The sequence below is a fragment of the Xenopus tropicalis genome, chromosome 1, assembly GCF_000004195.4.
Source record: "Xenopus tropicalis strain Nigerian chromosome 1, UCB_Xtro_10.0, whole genome shotgun sequence".
Lineage (NCBI taxonomy): Eukaryota > Metazoa > Chordata > Amphibia > Anura > Pipidae > Xenopus > Xenopus tropicalis.
The window spans coordinates 40,581,434-40,605,259 of record NC_030677.2 but is presented as its reverse complement, the minus strand read 5'-3'; the positions used below and the strand labels follow the sequence as shown (position 1 = coordinate 40,605,259).

The 23,826-nt window shown below is 35.8% G+C and overlaps 1 protein-coding gene across 2 annotated transcripts in view; it reads left to right on the top strand.

The window, feature by feature from the left end:
* The window catches only part of LOC100487667, a 153,143-nt gene that overhangs the window by 48,135 nt on the left and 81,182 nt on the right, over window positions 1-23,826 (top strand). For both annotated transcript variants that reach the window (XM_012955676.2, XM_031895408.1), the window contains exons 14-15: window positions 3,080-3,120; window positions 4,611-4,673. In XM_012955676.2, coding sequence (XP_012811130.1) covers window positions 3,080-3,120; window positions 4,611-4,673 — 104 coding nt within the window. The remainder of the gene's footprint in view (window positions 1-3,079; window positions 3,121-4,610; window positions 4,674-23,826) is intronic.

Below are 23,826 nucleotides of genomic sequence, written 5' to 3'. Positions count from 1 at the left end.
ACATCTTTTGTTTCAGGTAATAGCTACCACAGAGCTAAAGGGTCACAAGATGTGGGTGGGTGTACTCAAGGCCAAATACTGGCACATACAGATAAATCTAAATGTAAGGAGATGTTTCTCCTATTTACTGCTACTCTTTTAACGTAGAAGTTTGTGGCAATGCCAATGCCCATGCCTCCAACATCACTGAGAATTGAGAATGATGACAGAGAATAGCAAGGTGTTGCCTTGGAAACGTTCCACTTCAGTAAAAACATTGTACTGTATAAGACTAAAATAACAATCATTTTCTTTTTATTGTGTGTTATGGGTTCTTGAAGACTATGGAACAGCAGATTATATGGCTGCCATAGTTCTGTTTAGGAGTACTGCCAGGGTGAAAATGCCCTAGCCACTTGTCAACACATTCTGGTGCTGGCAGGCAGGGATTGTTGGAGAAGGCTTAATTTGCCTCTATAGAGCGATGCCTATACCAACATAGGAATACCCATGTATGTGTAGGAGGACTTACTGTGGCATTACTGTTGATGTTATTTATGATACCAATGTTAGGTCACCTTTTTGACTGTAAAAGTCTAAGGGAACCAGTGTCAATGGAATCCTGGGAAATTGAGGAGTCTGCCAGTTGTCTGACGGATCACAAGTGGCTGGTAATCCTGACACTCTAGCTGCTGCTGAATGGAATCCTGGGAAAAACATCTCTGTTCCTGGCCAGGTCTATTATTATAGTCTCCTCCTATTATATTGGTACTACCAGTCTTTGCGGATGTTACATAGTTACATAGGGTTGAAAAAAGACCATTGTCCATCAAGTTCAACCTATACTAACCAACCTATACACTCACATACATAAACTATATATATATACAACCAGTAATACTAACTGTAGATATTAGTATCACAATAGCCTTGGATATTCTGCTTGTTCAAAAACTCATCCAGGCCCCTCTTAAAGGCATTAACAGAGTCTGCCATTACCACATCACTAGGAAGGGCATTCCACAGCCTCACTGCCCTCACCGTGAAAACCCACCTAAGCTGCTTTAAATGGAAGCTCTGTTCCTCTAATCTATAGGGGTGACCTCTGGTGTGCTGATTGTTTTTATGGGAAAAAAGAACATCCCCCATCTGCCTATAATCCCCTCTAATGTACTTGTACAGAGTAATCATGTCCCCTCGCAAGCGCCTCTTTTCCAGAGAAAACAACCCCAACCTCGACAGTCTCACCTCATAGCTTAAATCTTCCATCCCCTTTACCAGTTTAGTTGCACGTCTCTGCACTTTCTCCAGCTCATTAATATCCTTCTTAAGGACTGGAGCCCAAAACTGCACTGCATACTCAAGGTGAGGCCTTACCAGGGACCTATAAAGGGGCAAAATTATGTTCTCATCCCTTGAGTCAATGCCCTTTTTTATACAAGACAGCACTTTATTTGCTGTAGTAGCCACAGAATGACACTGCCTGGAATTAGACAACTTGTGATCTACAAAAACCCCTAGATCCTTCTCCATTAAGGATGCCCCCAACATACTACCATTCAGTAGATAGTTTGCGTTTATATTATTTCTACCAAAGTGCATAACTTTGCACTTGTCAACATTGAACCTCATTTTCCAGTTTGCTGCCCAGTTTTCCAATTTTGTCAAATCGCTCTGCAAAGCGGCAGCATCCTGCATGGAACTTATAGTTTTGCACAATTTAGTGTCATCAGCAAAAATAGATGTATTGGTCTTGCCTCAAGTGCGAACTAATTAAGTTTAGTACAACCTCAGTAGGCTGCTAAAAACAATACCCTGTGATGCATTTCTTATATTGCTTAACTCTGATATTGCCCATTCCCACACCTTGTGTCTCAACCCCTATCCTTATAGATTGTAAGATCTATTGGGTGGGGCCCTCTTCACCTCTTGTATCAGTTATTGGTGCTTTGTATGGAATTAAGTATGTCCAATGTATAAGCTGCAGAATATGCTGACGCTTTATAAATACATGTTAATAATAATAATATTAACTAATGGGCAGTAATAAAGACTGGAAGCTCAGCATTGCCCTGTGACGAGGGAATATTTCTGGGAAACATTATATGGAACGCAGCTTTTACTAATGAGTAACAGTTGCTCATGTAACTGCAGGATGATGGTGGGATGTTGGAGGTTGTATTGCACATCAGCTGGAGGCTAAGATCCTTGATGCAAATACAAAAATAATATTTAACAATGATTTGTTAATGTACAATGCCCTTTATATTATTATGAAGGATATTTAATGGTTAAAAGGGGCCCTCAAAGCCTGGGAATTATGCTCACTCTCCGATGGAGATGGGATTCCACAATTGTGAAACATCCTTGAGAAAACAAGTGAATCTTGATGTAAACAAGTATTGGAATGTGTGTCCTACTATATTTGAATGCTTTGTTTTTGTACCCAGCTCATAACTTGTTTGGAAATTCCGTGAGTTCTAAAGAAGCTTTACCTTGTACAGCTGATTACATGCCAAGCTAATTCTGCAACAAATAACTCATTTTATCAACAGAGACAATTGAAATGAAATGTCTTTGTGTAAGTTGCACAGTGAAAATCTGAAAAACATTTTGGGGGTTATACATCCTATTGGAGTAACATTTCAGAGATGCTGCATATATTTCTCCAGTTGCACATCATTAGGAAATACGGGTTATTTATTTATATTATTTAATTATAATCAGTTATATACATCATTTATATATTCTGTGTATATATATGATGTCATTATATTATCAATTATATTATCAATATCAACTATTGCTGTAAAACATTGATTTTTTATAACAGTGGCTTAGAAAATTTTACAGTAAAAAGGATATACTCTAAGCTTGGTGTATTGAAACGGTTTCAGCCTAAAACTAATACAGCCCAGTTGGGAAGCCTTCAAAGATATGGAAATTCTGATGCTGTTATTGAAAGATGGGAACTTCAGTTTCCTATATAATCAACCTGGTACAGCAGCCCTTTGCATAACGTACATGACTCCCTGGCCTAATGCTTGGGTTCATTTAAGAAATCTGGATATAATCTAATATTTCCAATGTTTTTGTGCAGATAAAAAGCAAACTGAGGAAGACGGATGCACTCTGCAACATGTAAGATTTTTATACTTGTCCTCTATCTGACTAATACTGATACAGTTTTTACATTAGTACATAATTAGCTTGGTCTTTGCAAAGATAGACAGAATACATAGATAGATAGATTCTTAGATAGAGAGACAAAGAGAGAGAGTGATAGATAGATAGTTAGATAGATAGATGATAGCTAGATAGATAGATAGATGATTGATAGATAGATAGATGATAGATAGATAGACAGACAGATAGATAGACATGGAAAGAAAAATATGTAAGATCAGGGATTCTTTATATGCTGTTAGAAGTGGGTCTCTAAAATCCTCGGCATATATAATTATAAAAATAGTATATAAATATATAATTAGTCCTGAACCATTTTTTGGGGTTAAGAATAAATTCCTTAACATAATTTGTGACCCTTAAGAAAAATATGAAACACTGTGTTAAATACAAAGCTAAGCGATAGACTGCATAATAGATACTGTACATACAGTAAGTAGATGTACAAACACCCATTTTGTCTTATTTAGTTACTCTCATTTATCCAAAGACTGTCTTTGGCTCACATTAATATAAATAAATGAATAAATATGTGAGTATGTATGTGTGATAAAATAGATTAATAGAGTTATTATGAATATAGAAACAGTATTTAATTTTTAAAGTCTTTGCAGAATGAGACAGAACCTGCAGCAGACAAACCTGCACACTTTCATTTGTTCTAGCACTAAATAGCTGCAGACTGAATTCCCACTTCCACTTTTGTCACTATGTTTGTCTTGGATGATTGTGAGCCCCTGGATTCAATTCTGACAGGACTCTAATGCACTCAGGTGTCTGTTTACCATAGCTGCTTTCACACAAATATTTATGAGCGTATCATTTGCATTGGTATTTGTGTCATGTTTTGCTGGAGTGTAGGTAGAAATATTCCTTAGGGGATACCCTTCACTGTGCTTATTCCTTCCTATGGCTATGTGGAATACATTTGTTTCAGATCCAAACATTACATTTACTGTGTTCACATGCAGAAAGGAAGTCAGGCTGTATGATCTGTCCTGTTATCCAGGCTAATGCAATCATCCTGAATTGGTCATTACCCCCAGTTACATGGCAGGATATTACACCTGACTTGAACCCACCCCCCCAGGCCAGAAACAATCCATTTGCATGTGACGATTAATAAATGTAAGGGAAAGATAAGTACTTAACCCTTTCCCTGCTAATGGCACAGATAGAAGATGACAGAAGATGCGACCTAAACTTGGAAAAAGGTGTGGTGGGGAAAGGGGTTAAATATAAAAGGGAAGGTGTATATACAGTAATTTAATATTCTTATTTGCTTCTGGTTCTTTTTAACTTTGTGTTCTACTTAACCTGAGGATCCCAACCTTTGTTGCTTTATAATGTGGAATGACAGCCTCGGTTTCTGACAAAATAATACATTTTAGGAATTTGTTTTCTTAAAAAAAAAATCATTACCCATTGTTGTTCATTATTTTTAGGCGACTGCATCCCCTGCAGGGCGTTTCATAACAGTCGGCACACTCGAACATGGAGGGGTCTTTGTGAGTTTCATTTCTCATTGAGTTTTCTATCTCCCTAATTTATTCTCTTATTAACTGCTCCATTAGTGAACCCATTTCATGCACTGTAATCTAGATACTCTCTAATAATCAGTTATAGTCCTAAATAAGTTTCTTAAATATTAAATGATTAAAAAATTACAGGATTCTGTCATTTCACATTTCAATCAAATCCACTAGGGAGCTATGTTATGATAAATATGGCTTGTGTAGAACTCACATTGCTTTTCTTGTGCTGTATGAAACACCAATGGCCTTACCCATCAGCTTACAAACACTTGTACCTTCTGCACTATAACAGCACATCAGTTGGTGCCACCTATTGCCATATCATATAATGACATTCAGGGGCAGTTTTACCAAAGTTCAGATAGGGTTTTTTGAAAGAAACTGGTTCCATTTTTCCACTTACTTAGCAGCAGATTGTTATATTTTTTATTTATCAAAGATCGTGCAGGTTCTACAGAGAAAGCCTACATGTTAATTGATTGTAGCAAACAAAACTGTTCAAACTGTTTAAGTATAAAAAATATTCTCTTTCAGCTTCTTCTTTCTAAATATAGTATGCACCAGTGGGATCTATTTAAGCTAATACCTGTAGGGGCAAAAAGGACAGAATAAAAAACCATGGGGCATATGATTCTCTAGCACCATGGAATAGTAGTTACTGCTATATCATACAATGAGCTAAGTCTGTTAGAATCACTGAAATACATTTACATACTGTAGGAGCATTATTTGCACCCATTGAATTCAAGCCATGTAGTCACTACATGGTTACTGTGGCCTGTTCCCTAAATGCTCACCCACACAAATGTTAGAGATGAGTTCAGTATTATTAGATATCACCAGGTACAAAAGAGAAAAATTCCTAGTAGGTTCTTGAACTGCCTGAAAAAAAAAGTTGTCATGTAGCATATTTACGAACCTACTAGCTTTTTCTGACTTTTACTCCAGTCAATGTCCGGATAATGAAAGTCTCCCATAATAACAACTTGACCTGGTCATGAAGCCTCCTCCATTTGCAATAGTAGCTGGGCCTCATCCTCCTCACTTATACGGGGTGGTTTATATCATACACCAATGATAATTTTCTTTGTAACCTTAAGCCCTGCTAAAATCTCTACCCAAAGGGATTCCACACTGTCCCTGGTAATGTCTTTGGCACATGGCTTTAAATCTGACTTTACACCCTTTTTAGGAGGGACAGAGGGATTAAAAAGGGTGATGGGGTTTGTTTTTATGTAACCATTTCATTTCACAGCCCAGTCACATGTTTCATCTCAGTGATACCAATCAAATCACAATTTTCAATACATGCAATAGCCCGCAGCTCCCCTAATTTACCTGACAAGTTCCGAGCATACAGCAGAGATTACTACTTCTCCCTCTGATATGCACAAGTTGTCAGTATATAGCATGGATGCATATATAGATTCTTGAATGATTTATGATAAGACAAACTTTGCCTTTTTAGGAGAAGGTCTCACATTTCATGGCTTTTTGGTTGGTAATTTTTCTAGTAGAATGAAGATTTAGACACGTAGATAACTATAATAACTAATTCATAACTTTTCCCAGTGTGAAAATCCTTTTATCAACTATGTTTTTTCGGGTTTTTCCTGCTTTTCAACCAGTTCCCAGACACTTGTGATATGTTTACGTAGCAATGAATCATTTGATGACCTCTATATTCACACCAATTCACGCCAGAACAAGGCGACATTTATAGACGTGTGTGAATCTCATGGGGATTTTTTGGTATTTCTCTTATGTGGGAAATCTCATGACTGTTTATATACTCTGTATATATATTGCACTATTTTGGATGTAAGTTTTTGACTGATAAGAAGTTTTCATACTCCCAAGTTGGCACAGCAGACTTGCATGTAAAGGATCAGGGACATGCGCTATTTTGACAGCAGACACCAGAAGTGCCTAAAATGCAACCATACCTAGAGCGTAAGTGTGCAGATTTTGCCGCATTGCCAGCAAGAGTGTCAGGTAAATGCCCCCTCATGCAACTGATGGGAGCAGTTCATCCCATTTTCATGTTGTTAAGCAAAGGGTGGACCTGCGTGCACTTAGACACGTGCCTGGGTCTCTGTGCGTCACCACTCAAGCGTGCATCAGGACTTCTGGATTACTGACCTTCGGCCCGATATTTGGATTTGCATGAACTCCACCTGTTTACAACCACGCTCTTGTTCTTTCTGCCTTGAATTCAGATGCATCTCGGATTGATCCTCTTCAGCCCCATTTGCCTGCAGTCACTCTTCACGCAATTGAGCTCCTCTACCAGGTACTCATTATAGTAGTCAAACACAGAAGATCAGCACAAGTAATAACAGAGGAGCTAGACCTATAACCAAGCACTGAATGATATCCGCAGTGGCTGTAAATGGGTGGCGCTTGGTGCCAAAACGTGTGCTTAAGCACGCAATGACCTATGCGTCGGTGTGCGCCCTGACTCAGGCTTGTGTGGTGACACACACGCTGGCATGCATATCTGCACTCGTGCCCACAGAGACCCTGGGTGCGCGCCTGAGTGCACACTGGTTTGGTTGGCGCATGCCCCTAACAGCGCTACCAGGATGCACCTTACAGACTTGCTTAAAGGCTGCTGCTAAGATTAGGGAGGGGTTGTTTGTTCAAAGGTAAATAAGGAGCTCTGAACAAATTGCTTTGTTTATAAAGGAAAGAGGGGTAAGGTCAGAAAAATTATCCCAGCTTTCAAATTAGTGTTTTGTAATGGCAGAAAATTAAACAATATGGATTTTTTGAATTAAAACAATGGGCAGAATGTAAACTCAAGCCCTATTTATTGTGTTCATTTTTAGCAAAGGTGTTTTTAAGTGTAAATTTAGGAGCTGTAGCTTTTAGATCCCAAGTAGTTTAAGGACAAGGCAACTCAAAATATAATTTTTTGCCTAATAAAAGAAACCAAAATTCTAAGCAGCTTTGCACTATACATTTATTACAAGTTTGTAATGGTTTTTGAGTTATTTGTATTTATAATTGCTATTAGAAGCAGTGCTTGCCTGTCCTTTTCTATTCTCTGCCCTGGTGGCTCAGACTGTTGAAACAGTGTAACACAAGGCAGCAGCCTGACAGACCTGTATTGCTGGAGGAGACTGACCTTTGCAACATTGTTTAAAATGTAACAACCAGGAGTTCAGCAAATGCTGCTTTCAATAGCAATTACATTTACAAATAACGTTTAAAGCGCTACAAATTTTTAATTATTTCATATTGGAAAGTTGCTTAGAATTATGTTTTCTTTCATTATGCAAAACATTATTTTTGGGGTTGACATGCCATTTAAGATATATATGTAAGGTGTTCCTTGTTTTAAAGGCTGAATGGCAGCTTATCTGGCTACAATGTAGCAATACAACGGTGTACATGAAACAAAGAAATACATTGCCATCGCTCATTTAGACCCAGGCTATAGTGTTGGCCTGCTGCTGGCAGGACCCATATGGTAGCGCTCAATCTTACCTACCCGCTTGAAGCTGACCGGTTGCTTTGCACAAAAAGTGGAACGGGATTATTGCCAGTGCCAAGATTCAGCCTTTATCAGTAATTGTTACCAGTAATGAGGTGTTAGTACCACACTTTGGCCAAGAAATGTAAGCTCACATGCCATGTCAAGGCCCCTCATTGTAAGTGAGCCCTACACTGGCTATCGGTGTATTACTGTATATGTATCAATTTATATTTTATTTATATATCTCTACGAGGAAGAAATACTTCTTATTGCTTGTTTCATATGGATATCCCACTAAACTGCCTGTTGCAAAAGAATGTATACATAGGCCCATATGACCAAACTAGTGGTTATATTAATATTGTAAGCTACTTTGAGCATGGCCATTTTTGTCTTTTGTATTGGTTATCAGTAATTTTTTTGTATTATGACATGCTGACTGCCTGTACACATCATTTTTGGGAGAAATTAGCTATGGGAGACAGGTTAGCAGAGGATCTGGAGCACAGAGACAGAGACACCACTTCTTCAGGCAAAAACACAGGTTTATTTAGGGCAAATTCTTCTCAACATAAAGGTCACAGGAACACAATTGATCAAACTTATTCAAAACTTGCTGTCCCCATTCTGGGACTCACACTTGTGAGCCTCGAGGTTAGGGCTTCATCTTAAGCCCTACTGACTCTTCTCAGCTCTCATAAACCTGGTCACGGCTCCCTCTGCTCCCTGCAGTGGCAGGAGGCAACCCCAGCCCCTCTGGGACATCCTAACACAGGCAGCCTTTTTGCCCCGTGCCAAACTCTGAGAGTGACCTACCCTGAGTCAAGAACCAACCCCCTGCTGTGTAACCCCACAGCTCTTTTATTTGCTGCTTCAACTGCAGCCCAATCAGGCAGCTCCCTACAACTGGCAAGTTGTAATCGGTAACTGGAGTTTGGAATGGAAGGTCTATCCTACTCAACCTCCATTTACTCTTTTCTCATTAATAAATAAATACTTATACCTTAGGATGCTAGCGTTTCCAGGCAGTTCCAGTGTTTCTCAGGAAGGCCGTGAGTAAACACAGGCGCCACTTGACCCTATAAATCCTATAAAAATGCAAAATCCATTTGTTATTAAGTTAATCGCTATGTAGTAATAACCCGCTATAGCATTGAGATCTCAACATAATTGATCTTTTAACTTTATTAACGGGTTAATTAAGAAACTACCATATGGCAAGTCAATATAGAAAAATTGAAATATACTTAAATATAAATTCAGGTACCAAAATATGGCAAATCAAACAATAAAAATTGAAATATATACTTATACCTTAGGGTGCTAGCGTTTCCAGGCAGTTCCAGTGTTTCTCAGGAAGGCCATAAGCAAACACAGGTGCCACTTGACCCTATAAATCCTATAAAAATGTAAAATCCATTTGTTATTAAGTTAATCGCTATGTAGTAATAACCCGCTATAGCTTTGAGATCTCAACATAATTAATCTTTTAACTCTATTAACGGGTTAATTTAGGTACTACCATATGGCAAATCAAACAATAAAAATTGAAATATATACTTATACCTTAGGGTGCTAGCGTTTCCAGGCAGTTCCAGTGTTTCTCAGGAAGGCCGTGAGCAAACACAGGCGCCACTTTACCATATAAATCCTATAAAAATGAAAAATCCATTTGTTATTAAGTTAATCGCAATGTAGTAATAACCCGCTATTACATTTGGATCTCAACATAATTGATCTTTTAACTCTATTAACAAGTTAATTCAGGTACTACCATATGGCAAATCAAAATAGCAGAATTGAAATATATACTTATACCTTAGGGTGCTAGCGTTTCCAGGCAGTTCCAGTGTTTCTCAGGAAGGCCGTGAGCAAACACAGGCGCCACTTTACCATATAAATCCTATAAAAATGCAAAATCCATTTGTTATTAAGTTAATCGCTATGTAGTAATAACCCGCTATAGCATTGAGATCTCAACATAATTGATCTTTTAACTTTATTAACGGGTTAATTAAGAAACTACCATATGGCAAGTCAATATAGAAGAATTGAAATATACTTAAATATATATTCAGGTACCAAGATATGGCAAATCAAACAATAAAAATTGAAATATATACTTATACCTTAGGGTGCTAGCGTTTCCAGGCAGTTCCAGTGTTTCTCAGGAAGGCCGTGAGCAAACACAGGCGCCACTTTACCCTATAAATCCTATAAAAATGCAAAATCCATTTGTTATTAAGTTAATATCTATGTAGTAATAACCCGCTATAGCTTTGAGATCTCAACATAATTAATCTTTTAACTCTATAAACGGGTTAATTTAGGTACTACCATATGGCAAATCAAACAATAAAAATTGAAATATATACTTATACCTTAGGGTGCTAGCGTTTCCAGGCAGTTCCAGTGTTTCTCAGGAAGGCCGTGAGCAAACACAGGCGCCACTTGACCCTATAAATCCTATAAAAATGCAAAATCCATTTGTTATTAAGTTAATCGCTATGTAGTAATAACCCGCTATAGCATTGAGATCTCAACATAATTGATCTTTTAACTCTATTAACGGGTTAATTCAGGTACTACCATATGGCAAATCAAAATAGAAGAATTGAAATATATACTTATAACTTAGGGTGCTAGCGTTTCCAGGCAGTTCCAGTGTTTCTCAGGAAGGCCGTGAGCAAACGCAGGCGCCACTTGACCCTATAAATCCTATAAAAATGCAAAATCCATTTGTTATTAAGTTAATCGCAATATAGTAAAAACCCGCTATAGCATTGAGATCTCAACATAATTGATCTTTTAACTCTATTAACGGGTTAATTCAGGTACTAACATATGGCAAATCAAAATAGAAGAATTGAAATATATACTTATACCTTAGGATGCTAGCGTTTCCAGGCAGTTCCAGTGTTTCTCAGGAAGGCCGTGAGCAAACACAGGCGCCACTTGACCCTATAAATCCTATAAAAATGCAAAATCCATTTGTTATTAAGTTAATCGCTATGTAGTAATAACCCGCTATAGCTTTGAGATCTCAACATAATTAATCTTTTAACTCTATTAACGGGTTAATTTAGGTACTACCATATGGCAAATCAAACAATAAAAATTGAAATATATACTTATACCTTTGGGTGCTAGCGTTTTCAGGCAGTTCCAGTGTTTCTCAGGAAGGCCATAAGCAAACACAGGCGCCACTTTACCCTATAAATCCTATAAAAATGCAAAATCCATTTGTTATTAAGTTAATCGCTATGTAGTAATAACCCACTATAGCATTGAGATCTCAACATAATTGATCTTTTAACTCTATTAACGGGTTAATTCAGGTACTACCATATGGCAAATCAAAATAGAAGAATTGAAATATATACTTATACCTTAGGGTGCTAGCGTTTCCAGGCAGTTTCAGTGTTTCTCAGGAAGGCCGTGAGCAAACACAGGTGCCACTTGACCCTATAAATGCTATAAAAATGAAAAATCCATTTGTTATTAGGTTAATCGCAATATAGTAATAACCCGCTATAGCATTTAGATCTCAACATAATTGATCTTTTAACTCTATTAACGGGTTAATTCAGGTACTACCATATGGCAAATCAAACAATAAAAATTGAAATATATACTTATACCTTAGGGTGCTAGCGTTTCCAGGCAGTTCCAGTGTTTCTCAGGAAGGCCGTGAGCAAACACAGGCGCCACTTGACCCTATAAATCCTATAAAAATGCAAAATCCATTTGTTATTAAGTTAATCGCTATGTAGTAATAACCCGCTATAGCATTGAGATCTCAACATAATTGATCTTTTAACTTTATTAACGGGTTAATTAAGAAACTACCATATGGCAAGTCAATATAGAAGAATTGAAATATATACTTATACCTTAGGGTGCTAGCGTTTCCAGGCAGTTCCAGTGTTTCTCAGGAAGGCCGTGAGCAAACACAGGCGCCACTTGACCCTATAAATCCTATAAAAATGCAAAATCCATTTGTTATTAGGTTAATCGCAATATAGTAATAACCCGCTATAGCATTTAGATCTCAACATAATTGATCTTTTAACTCTATTAACGGGTTAATTCAGGTACTACCATATGGCAAATCAAAATAGAAGAATTGAAATATATACTTATACCTTAGGGTGCTAGCGTTTCCAGGCAGTTCCAGTGTTTCTCAGGAAGGCCGTGAGCAAACACAGGCGCCACTTGACCCTATAAATCCTATAAAAATACAAAATCCATTTGTTATTAAGTTAATCGCTATGTAATAATAACCCGATAAAGCATTGAGATCTCAACATAATTGATCTTTTAACTTTATTAACTGGTTAATTAAGAAACTACCATATGGCAAATCAAAATAGAAGAATTGAAATATATACTTATACCTTAGGGTGCTAGCTTTTCCTGGCAGTTCCAGTGTTTCTCAGGAAGGCCGTGAGCAAACACAGGCGCCACTTTACTATATAAATCCTATAAAAATGAAAAATCCATTTGTTATTAAGTTAATCGCAATGTAGTAATAACCCGCTATAACATTTGGATCTCAACATAATTGATCTTTTAACTCTATTAACGGGTTAATTCAGGTACTACCATATGGCAAATCAAACAATAAAAATTGAAATATATACTTATACCTTAGGGTGCTAGCGTTTCCAGGCAGTTCCAGTGTTTCTCAGGAAGGCCGTGAGCAAACACAGGCGCCACTTTACCATATAAATCCTATAAAAATGCAAAATCCATTTGTTATTAAGTTAATCGCTATGTAGTAATAACCCACTATAGCTATGAGATCTCAACATAATTAATCTTTTAACTTTATTAACGGGTTAATTAAGAAACTACCATATGGCAAGTCAATATAGAAGAATTGAAATATACTTAAATATATATTCAGGTACCAAGATATGGCAAATCAAACAATAAAAATTGAAATATATACTTATACCTTAGGGTGCTAGCGTTTCCAGGCAGTTCCAGTGTTTCTCAGGAAGGCCGTGAGTAAACACAGGCGCCACTTTACCATATAAATCCTATAAAAATGAAAAATCCATTTGTTATTAAGTTAATCGCAATGTAGTAATAACCCGCTATAACATTTGGATCTCAACATAATTGATCTTTTAACTCTATTAACTGGTTAATTCAGGTACTACCATATGGCAAATCAAAATAGAAGAATTGAAATATATACTTATACCTTAGGGTGCTAGCGTTTCCAGGCAGTTCCAGTGTTTCTCAGGAAGGCCGTGAGCAAACACAGGCGCCACTTGACCCTATAAATCCTATAAAAATACAAAATCCATTTGTTATTAGGTTAATCGCAATATAGTAATAACCCGCTATAGCATTTAGATCTCAACATAATTGATCTTTTAACTCTATTAACGGGTTAATTCAGGTACTACCATATGGCAAATCAAAATAGAAGAATTGAAATATATACTTATACCTTAGGGTGCTAGCGTTTCCAGGCAGTTCCAGTGTTTCTCAGGAAGGCCGTGAGCAAACACAGGCGCCACTTGACCCTATAAATCCTATAAAAATGCAAAATCCATTTGTTATTAAGTTAATCGCTATGTAATAATAACCCGATAAAGCATTGAGATCTCAACATAATTGATCTTTTAACTTTATTAACTGGTTAATTAAGAAACTACCATATGGCAAATCAAAATAGAAGAATTGAAATATATACTTATACCTTAGGGTGCTAGCTTTTCCTGGCAGTTCCAGTGTTTCTCAGGAAGGCCGTGAGCAAACACAGGCGCCACTTTACTATATAAATCCTATAAAAATGAAAAATCCATTTGTTATTAAGTTAATCGCAATGTAGTAATAACCCGCTATAACATTTGGATCTCAACATAATTGATCTTTTAACTCTATTAACGGGTTAATTCAGGTACTACCATATGGCAAATCAAACAATAAAAATTGAAATATATACTTATACCTTAGGGTGCTAGCGTTTCCAGGCAGTTCCAGTGTTTCTCAGGAAGGCCGTGAGCAAACACAGGCGCCACTTTACCATATAAATCCTATAAAAATGCAAAATCCATTTGTTATTAAGTTAATCGCTATGTAGTAATAACCCACTATAGCTATGAGATCTCAACATAATTAATCTTTTAACTTTATTAACAGGTTAATTAAGAAACTACCATATGGCAAGTCAATATAGAAGAATTGAAATATACTTAAATATATATTCAGGTACCAAGATATGGCAAATCAAACAATAAAAATTAAAATATATACTTATGCCTTAGGGTGCTAGCGTTTCCAGGCAGTTCCAGTGTTTCTCAGGAAGGCCGTGAGTAAACACAGGCGCCACTTTACCATATAAATCCTATAAAAATGAAAAATCCATTTGTTATTAAGTTAATCGCAATGTAGTAATAACCCGCTATAACATTTGGATCTCAACATAATTGATCTTTTAACTCTATTAACTGGTTAATTCAGGTACTACCATATGGCAAATCAAAATAGAAGAATTGAAATATATACTTATACCTTAGGGTGCTAGCGTTTCCAGGCAGTTCCAGTGTTTCTCAGGAAGGCCATGAGCAAACACAGGCGCCACTTTACCCTATAAATCCTATAAAAATGCAAAATCCATTTGTTATTAAGTTAATCGCTATGTAGTAATAACCCGCTATAACATTTGGATCTCAACATAATTGATCTTTTAACTCTATTAACGGGTTAATTCAGGTACTACCATATGGCAAATCAAACAATAAAAATTGAAATATATGTAGTAATAACCCACTATAGCTATGAGATCTCAACATAATTAATCTTTTAACTTTATTAACGGGTTAATTAAGAAACTACCATATGGCCAGTCAATATAGAAGAATTGAAATATACTTAAATATATATTCAGGTACCAAGATATGGCAAATCAAACAATAAAAATTGAAATATATACTTATACCTTAGGGTGCTAGCGTTTCCAGGCAGTTCCAGTGTTTCTCAGGAAGGCCGTGAGTAAACACAGGCGCCACTTTACCATATAAATCCTATAAAAATGAAAAATCCATTTGTTATTAAGTTAATCGCAATGTAGTAATAACCCGCTATAACATTTGGATCTCAACATAATTGAACTTTTAACTCTATTAACTGGTTAATTCAGGTACTACCATATGGCAAATCAAAATAGAAGAATTGAAATATATACTTATACCTTAGGGTGCTAGCGTTTCCAGGCAGTTCCAGTGTTTCTCAGGAAGGCCGTGAGCAAACACAGGCGCCACTTGACCCTATAAATCCTATAAAAATGCAAAATCCATTTGTTATTAGGTTAATCGCAATATAGTAATAACCCGCTATAGCATTTAGATCTCAACATAATTGATCTTTTAACTCTATTAACGGGTTAATTCAGGTACTACCATATGGCAAATCAAAATAGAAGAATTGAAATATATACTTATACCTTAGGGTGCTAGCGTTTCCAGGCAGTTCCAGTGTTTCTCAGGAAGGCCGTGAGCAAACACAGGCGCCACTTGACCCTATAAATCCTATAAAAATGCAAAATCCATTTGTTATTAAGTTAATCGCTATGTAATAATAACCCGATAAAGCATTGAGATCTCAACATAATTGATCTTTTAACTCTATTAACTGGTTCATTCAGATACTACCATATGGCAAATCAAAATAGAAGAATTGAAATATATACTTATACCTTAGGGTGCTAGCGTTTCCAGGCAGTTCCAGTGTTTCTCAGGAAGGCCGTGAGCAAACACAGGCGCCACTTGACCCTATAAATGCTATAAAAATGAAAAATCCATTTGTTATTAAGTTAATCGCAATATAGTAATAACCCGCTATAGCATTTAGATCTCAACATAATTGATCTTTTGACTCTATTAACGGGTTAATTCAGGTACTACCATATGGCAAATCAAACAATAAAAATTGAAATATATACTTATACCTTAGGGTGCTAGCGTTTCCAGGCAGTTCCAGTGTTTCTCAGGAAGGCCGTGAGCAAACACAGGCGCCACTTTACCCTATAAATCCTATAAAAATGAAAAATACATTTGTTATTAAGTTAATCGCAATGTAGTAATAACCCGCTATAACATTTGGATCTCAACATAATTGATCTTTTAACTCTATTAACTGGTTCATTCAGGTACTACCATATGGCAAATCAAAATAGAAGAATTGAAATATATACTTATACCTTAGGGTGCTAGCGTTTCCAGGCAGTTCCAGTGTTTCTCAGGAAGGCCGTGAGCAAACACAGGCGCCACTTGACCCTATAAATCCTATAAAAATGCAAAATCCATTTGTTATTAAGTTAATCGCTATGTAGTAATAACCCGCTATAGCTTTGAGATCTCAACATAATTGATCTTTTAACTCTATTAACGGGTTAATTCAGGTACTACCATATGGCAAATCAAAATAGAAGAATTGAAATATATACTTATACCTTAGGGTGCTAGCGTTTTCAGGCAGTTCCAGTGTTTCTCAGGAAGGCCGTGAGCAAACACAGGCGCCACTTGACCCTATAAATCCTATAAAAATGCAAAATCCATTTGTTATTAAGTTAATCGCTATGTAGTAATAACCCACTATAGCTTTGAGATCTCAACATAATTAATCTTTTAACTTTATTAACAGGTTAATTAAGAAACTACCATATGGCAAGTCAATATAGAAGAATTGAAATATACTTAAATATATATTCAGGTACCAAGATATGGCAAATCAAACAATAAAAATTAAAATATATACTTATGCCTTAGGGTGCTAGCGTTTCCAGGCAGTTCCAGTGTTTCTCAGGAAGGCCGTGAGCAAACACAGGCGCCACTTTACCCTATAAATCCTATAAAAATGCAAAATCCATTTGTTATTAAGTTAATCGCTATGTAGTAATAACCCACTATAGCATTTAGATCTCAACATAATTGATCTTTTAACTCTATTAACGGGTTAATTCAGGTACCACCATATTGCAAATCAAAATAGAAGAATTGAAATATATACTTATACCTTAGGGTGCTAGCATTTCCAGGCAGTTCCAGTGTTTCTCAGGAAGGCCGTGAGCAAACACAGGCGCCACTTTACCATATAAATCCTATAAAAATGAAAAATCCATTTGTTATTAAGTTAATCGCAATGTAGTAATAACCCGCTATAACATTTGGATCTCAACATAATTGATCTTTTAACTCTATTAACGGGTTCATTCAGGTACTACCATATGGCAAATCAAAATAGAAGAATTGAAATATATACTTATACCTTAGGGTGCTAGCGTTTCCAGGCAGTTCCAGTGTTTCTCAGGAAGGCCGTGAGCAAACACAGGCGCCACTTTCCCATATAAATTCTATAAAAATGCAAAATCCATTTGTTATTAAGTTAATCGCTATGTAGTAATAACCCACTATAGCTTTGAGATCTCAACATAATTAATCTTTTAACTTTATTAACGGGTTAATTAAGAAACTACCATATGGCAAGTCAATATAGAAGAATTGAAATATACTTAAATATATATTCAGGTACCAAGATATGGCAAATCAAACAATAAAAATTGAAATATATACTTATACCTTAGGGTGCTAGCGTTTCCAGGCAGTTCCAGTGTTTCTCAGGAAGGCCGTGAGTAAACACAGGCGCCACTTTACCATATAAATCCTATAAAAATGAAAAATCCATTTGTTATTAAGTTAATCGCAATGTAGTAATAACCCGCTATAACATTTGGATCTCAACATAATTGATCTTTTAACTCTATTAACTGGTTAATTCAGGTACTACCATATGGCAAATCAAAATAGAAGAATTGAAATATATACTTATACCTTAGGGTGCTAGCGTTTCCAGGCAGTTCCAGTGTTTCTCAGGAAGGCCATGAGCAAACACAGGCGCCACTTGACCCTATAAATCCTATAAAAATGCAAAATCCATTTGTTATTAAGTTAATCGCTATGTAGTAATAACCCGCTATAACATTTGGATCTCAACATAATTGATCTTTTAACTCTATTAACGGGTTAATTCAGGTACTACCATATGGCAAATCAAAATAGAAGAATTGAAATATATACTTATACCTTAGGGTGCTAGCGTTTCCAGGCAGTTCCAGTGTTTCTCAGGAAGGCCGTGAGCAAACACAGGCGCCACTTTACCATATAAATCCTATAAAAATGCAAAATCCATTTGTTATTAAGTTAATCGCTATGTAGTAATAACCCACTATAGCTATGAGATCTCAACATAATTAATCTTTTAACTTTATTAACGGGTTAATTAAGAAACTACCATATGGCAAGTCAATATAGAAGAATTGAAATATACTTAAATATATATTCAGGTACCAAGATATGGCAAATCAAACAATAAAAATTGAAATATATACTTATACCTTAGGGTGCTAGCGTTTCCAGGCAGTTCCAGTGTTTCTCAGGAAGGCCGTGAGTAAACACAGGCGCCACTTTACCATATAAATCCTATAAAAATGAAAAATCCATTTGTTATTAAGTTAATCGCAATGTAGTAATAACCCGCTATAACATTTGGATCTCAACATAATTGATCTTTTAACTCTATTAATGGGTTAATTCAGATACTACCATATGGCAAATCAAAATAGAAGAATTGAAATATATACTTATACCTTAGGGTGCTAGCGTTTCCAGGCAGTTCCAGTGTTTCTCAGGAAGGCCGTGAGCAAACACAGGCGCCACTTGACCCTATAAATGCTATAAAAATGAAAAATCCATTTGTTATTAAGTTAATCGCAATATAGTAATAACCCACTATAGCTTTGAGATCTCAACATAATTGATCTTTTGAGTCTATTAACGGGTTAATTCAGGTACTACCATATGGCAAATCAAAATAGAAGAATTGAAATATTTACTTATACCTTAGGGTGCTAGCGTTTCCAGGCAGTTCCAGTGTTTCTCAGGAAGGCCGTGAGCAAACACAGGCGCCACTTTACCCTATAAATCCTATAAAAATGCAAAATCCATTTGTTATTAAGTTAATCGCTATGTAGTAATAACCCACTATAGCATTTAGATCTCAACATAATTGATCTTTTAACTCTATTAACGGGTTAATTTAGGTACCACCATATTCCAAATCAAAATAGAAGAATTGAAATATATACTTATACCTTAGGGTGCTAGCGTTTCCAGGCAGTTCCAGTGTTTCTCAGGAAGGCCGTGAGTAAACACAGGCGCCACTTTACCATATAAATCCTATAAAAATGCAAAATCCATTTGTTATTAAGTTAATCGCTATGTAGTAATAACCCGCTATAGCTTTGAGATCTCAACATAATTAATCTTTTAACTCTATTAACGGGTTAATTTAGGTACTACCATATGGCAAATCAAACAATAAAAATTGAAATATATACTTATACCTTAGGGTGCTAGCGTTTCCAGGCAGTTCCAGTGTTTCTCAAGAAGGCCGTGAGCAAACACAGGCGCCACTTTACCATATAAATCCTATAAAAATGCAAAATCCATTTGTTATTAAGTTAATCGCTATGTAGTAATAACCCACTATAGCATTTAGATCTCAACATAATTGATCTTTTAACTCTATTAATGGGTTAATTCAGGTACTACCATATGGCAAATCAAAATAGAAGGATTGAAATATATACTTATACCTTAGGGTGCTAGCGTTTCCAGGCAGCTCCAGTGTTTCTCAGGAAGGCCGTGAGCAAACACAGGCGCCACTTGACCCTATAAATCCTATAAAAATGCAAAATCCATTTGTTATTAAGTTAATCGCTATGTAGTAATAACCCACTATAGCATTTAGATTTCTACATAATTGATCTTTTAACTTTATTAATGGGTTAATTATGAAACTACCATGTGGCAAGTCAATATAGAAGAATTGAAATATACTTAAATATATATTCAGGTACCAAGATATGGCAAATCAAACAATAAAAATTGAAATATATACTTATACCTTAGGGTGCTAGCGTTTCCAGGCAGTTCCAGTGTTTCTCAGGAAGGCTGTGAGCAAACACAGGCGCCACTTGACCCTATAAATCGTATAAAAATGCAAAATCCATTTGTTATTAAGTTAATCGCTATGTAGTAATAACCCACTATAGCTTTGAGATCTCAACATAATTAATCTTTTAACTTTATTAACGGGTTAATTAAGAAACTACCATATGGCAAGTCAATATAGAAGAATTGAAATATACTTAAATATATAGTCAGGTACCAAGATATGGCAAATCAAACAATAAAAATTAAAATATATACTTATACCTTAGGGTGCTAGCGTTTCCAGGCAGTTCCAGTGTTTCTCAGGAAGGCCGTGAGCAAACACAGGCGCCACTTTACCCTATAAATCCTATAAAAATGAAAAATCCATTTGTTATTAGGTTAATCGCAATATAGTAATAACCCGCTATAGCATTTAGATCTCAACATAATTGATCTTTTATCTCTATTAACGGGTTAATTCAGGTACTACCATATGGCAAATCAAAATAGAAGAATTGAAATATATACTTATACCTTACGGTGCTAGCGTTTCCAGGCAGTTCCAGTGTTTCTCAGGAAGGCCGTGAGCAAACACAGGCGCCACTTGACCCTATAAATCCTATAAAAATGCAAAATCCATTTGTTATTAAGTTAATCGCTATGTAGTAATAACCCACTATAGCATTTAGATTTCAACATAATTGATCTTTTAACTTTATTAATGGGTTAATTATGAAACTACCATGTGGCAAGTCAATATAGAAGAATTGAAATATACTTAAATATATATTCAGGTACCAAGATATGGCAAATCAAACAATAAAAATTGAAATATATACTTATACCTTAGGGTGCTAGCGTTTCTAGGCAGTTCCAGTGTTTCTCAGGAAGGCTGTGAGCAAACACAGGCGCCACTTGACCCTATAAATCCTATAAAAATGCAAAATCCATTTGTTATTAAGTTAATCGCTATGTAGTAATAACCCACTATAGCTTTGAGATCTCAACATAATTAATCTTTTAACTTTATTAATGTGTTAATTAAGAAACTACCATATGGCAAGTCAATATAGAAGAATTGAAATATACTTAAATATATATTCAGGTACCAAGATATGGCAAATCAAACAATAAAAATTGAAATATATACTTATACCTTAGGGTGCTAGCGTTTCCAGGCAGTTCCAGTGTTTCTCAGGAAGGCTGTGAGCAAACACAGGCGCCACTTGACCCTATAAATCCTATAAAAATGAAAAATCCATTTGTTATTAGGTTAATCGCAATATAGTAATAACACGCTATAGCATTTAGATCTCAACATAATTGATCTTTTATCTCTATTAACGGGTTAATTCAGGTACTACCATATGGCAAATCAAAATAGAAGAATTGAAATATATACTTATACCTTAGGGTGCTAGCGTTTCCAGGCAGTTCCAGTGTTTCTCAGGAAGGCCGTGAGCAAACACAGGCGCCACTTGACCCTATAAATCCTATAAAAATGCAAAATCCATTTGTTATTAAGTTAATCGCTATGTAATAATAACCCGATAAAGCATTGAGATCTCAACATAATTGATCTTTTAACTCTATTAACTGGTTAATTCAGGTACTACCATATGGCAAATCAAAATAGAAGAATTGAAATATATACTTATACCTTAGGGTGCTAGCGTTTCCAGGCAGTTCCAGTGTTTCTCAGGAAGGCCATAAGCAAACACAGGCGCCACTTGACCCTATAAATCCTATAAAAATGCAAAATCCATTTGTTATTAAGTTAATCGCTATGTAGTAATAACCCGCTATAGCTTTGAGATCTCAACATAATTGATCTTTTAACTCTATTAACGGGTTAATTTAGGTACTACCATATGGCAAATCAAACAATAAAAATTGAAATATATACTTATACCTTAGGGTGCTAGCGTTTCCAGGCAGTTCCAGTGTTTCTCAGGAAGGCCGTGAGCAAACACAGGCGCCACTTTACCCTATAAATCCTATAAAAATGCAAAATCCATTTGTTATTAAGTTAATCGCTATGTAGTAATAACCCACTATAGCTTTGAGATCTCAACATAATTAATCTTTTAACTTTATTAACAGGTTAATTAAGAAACTACGATATGGCAAATCAAAATAGAAGAATTGAAATATATACTTATACCTTAGGGTGCTAGCGTTTCCAGGCAGTTCCAGTGTTTCTCAGGAAGGCCGTGAGCAAACACAGGCGCCACTTTACCCTATAAATCCTATAAAAATGAAAAATCCATTTGTTATTAGGTTAATCGCAATGTAGTAATAACCCGCTACAGCATTTAGATCTCAACATAATTGATCTTTTAACTCTATTAACGGGTTAATTCAGGTACTACCATATGGCAAATCAAAATAGAAGAATTGAAATATATACTTATACCTTAGGGTGCTAGCGTTTCCAGGCAGTTCCAGTGTTTCTCAGGAAGGCCGTGAGCAAACACAGGCGCCACTTTACCCTATAAATCCTATAAAAATGCAAAATCCATTTGTTATTAAGTTAATCGCTATGTAATAATAACCCGATAAAGCATTGAGATCTCAACATAATTGATCTTTTAACTTTATTAACTGGTTAATTAAGAAACTACCATATGGCAAATCAAACAATAAAAATTGAAATATATACTTATACCTTAGGGTGCTAGCGTTTCCAGGCAGTTCCAGTGTTTCTCAGGAAGGCCGTGAGCAAACACAGGCGCCACTTTACCATATAAATCCTATAAAAATGCAAAATCCATTCGTTATTAAGTTAATCGCTATGTAGTAATAACCCACTATAGCTTTGAGATCTCAACATAATTAATCTTTTAACTTTATTAACGGGTTAATTAAGAAACTACCATATGGCAAGTCAATATAGAAGAATTAAAATATACTTAAATATATATTCAGGTACCAAGATATGGCAAATCAAACAATAAAAATTGAAATATATACTTATACCTTAGGGTGCTAGCGTTTCCAGGCAGTTCCAGTGTTTCTCAGGAAGGCCGTGAGCAAACACAGGCGCCACTTGACCCTATAAATCCTATAAAAATGCAAAATCCATTTGTTATTAAGTTAATCGCTATGTAATAATAACCCGATAAAGCATTGAGATCTCAACATAATTGATCTTTTAACTTTATTAACTGGTTAATTAAGAAACTACCATATGGCAAATCAAAATAGAAGAATTGAAATATATACTTATACCTTAGGGTGCCAGCGTTTCCAGGCAGTTCCAGTGTTTCTCAGGAAGGCCGTGAGCAAACACAGGCGCCACTTTACCATATAAATCCTATAAAAATGAAAAATCCATTTGTTATTAAGTTAATCGCAATGTAGTAATAACCCGCTATAACATTTGGATCTCAACATATTTGATCTTTTAACTCTATTAACGGGTTAATTCAGGTACTACCATATGGCAAATCAAAATAGAAGAATTGAAATATATACTTATACCTTAGGGTGCTAGCGTTTCCAGGCAGTTCCAGTGTTTCTCAGGAAGGCCATAAGCAAACACAGGCGCCACTTGACCCTATAAATCCTATAAAAATGCAAAATCCATTTGTTATTAAGTTAATCGCTATGTAATAATAACCCGATAAAGCAT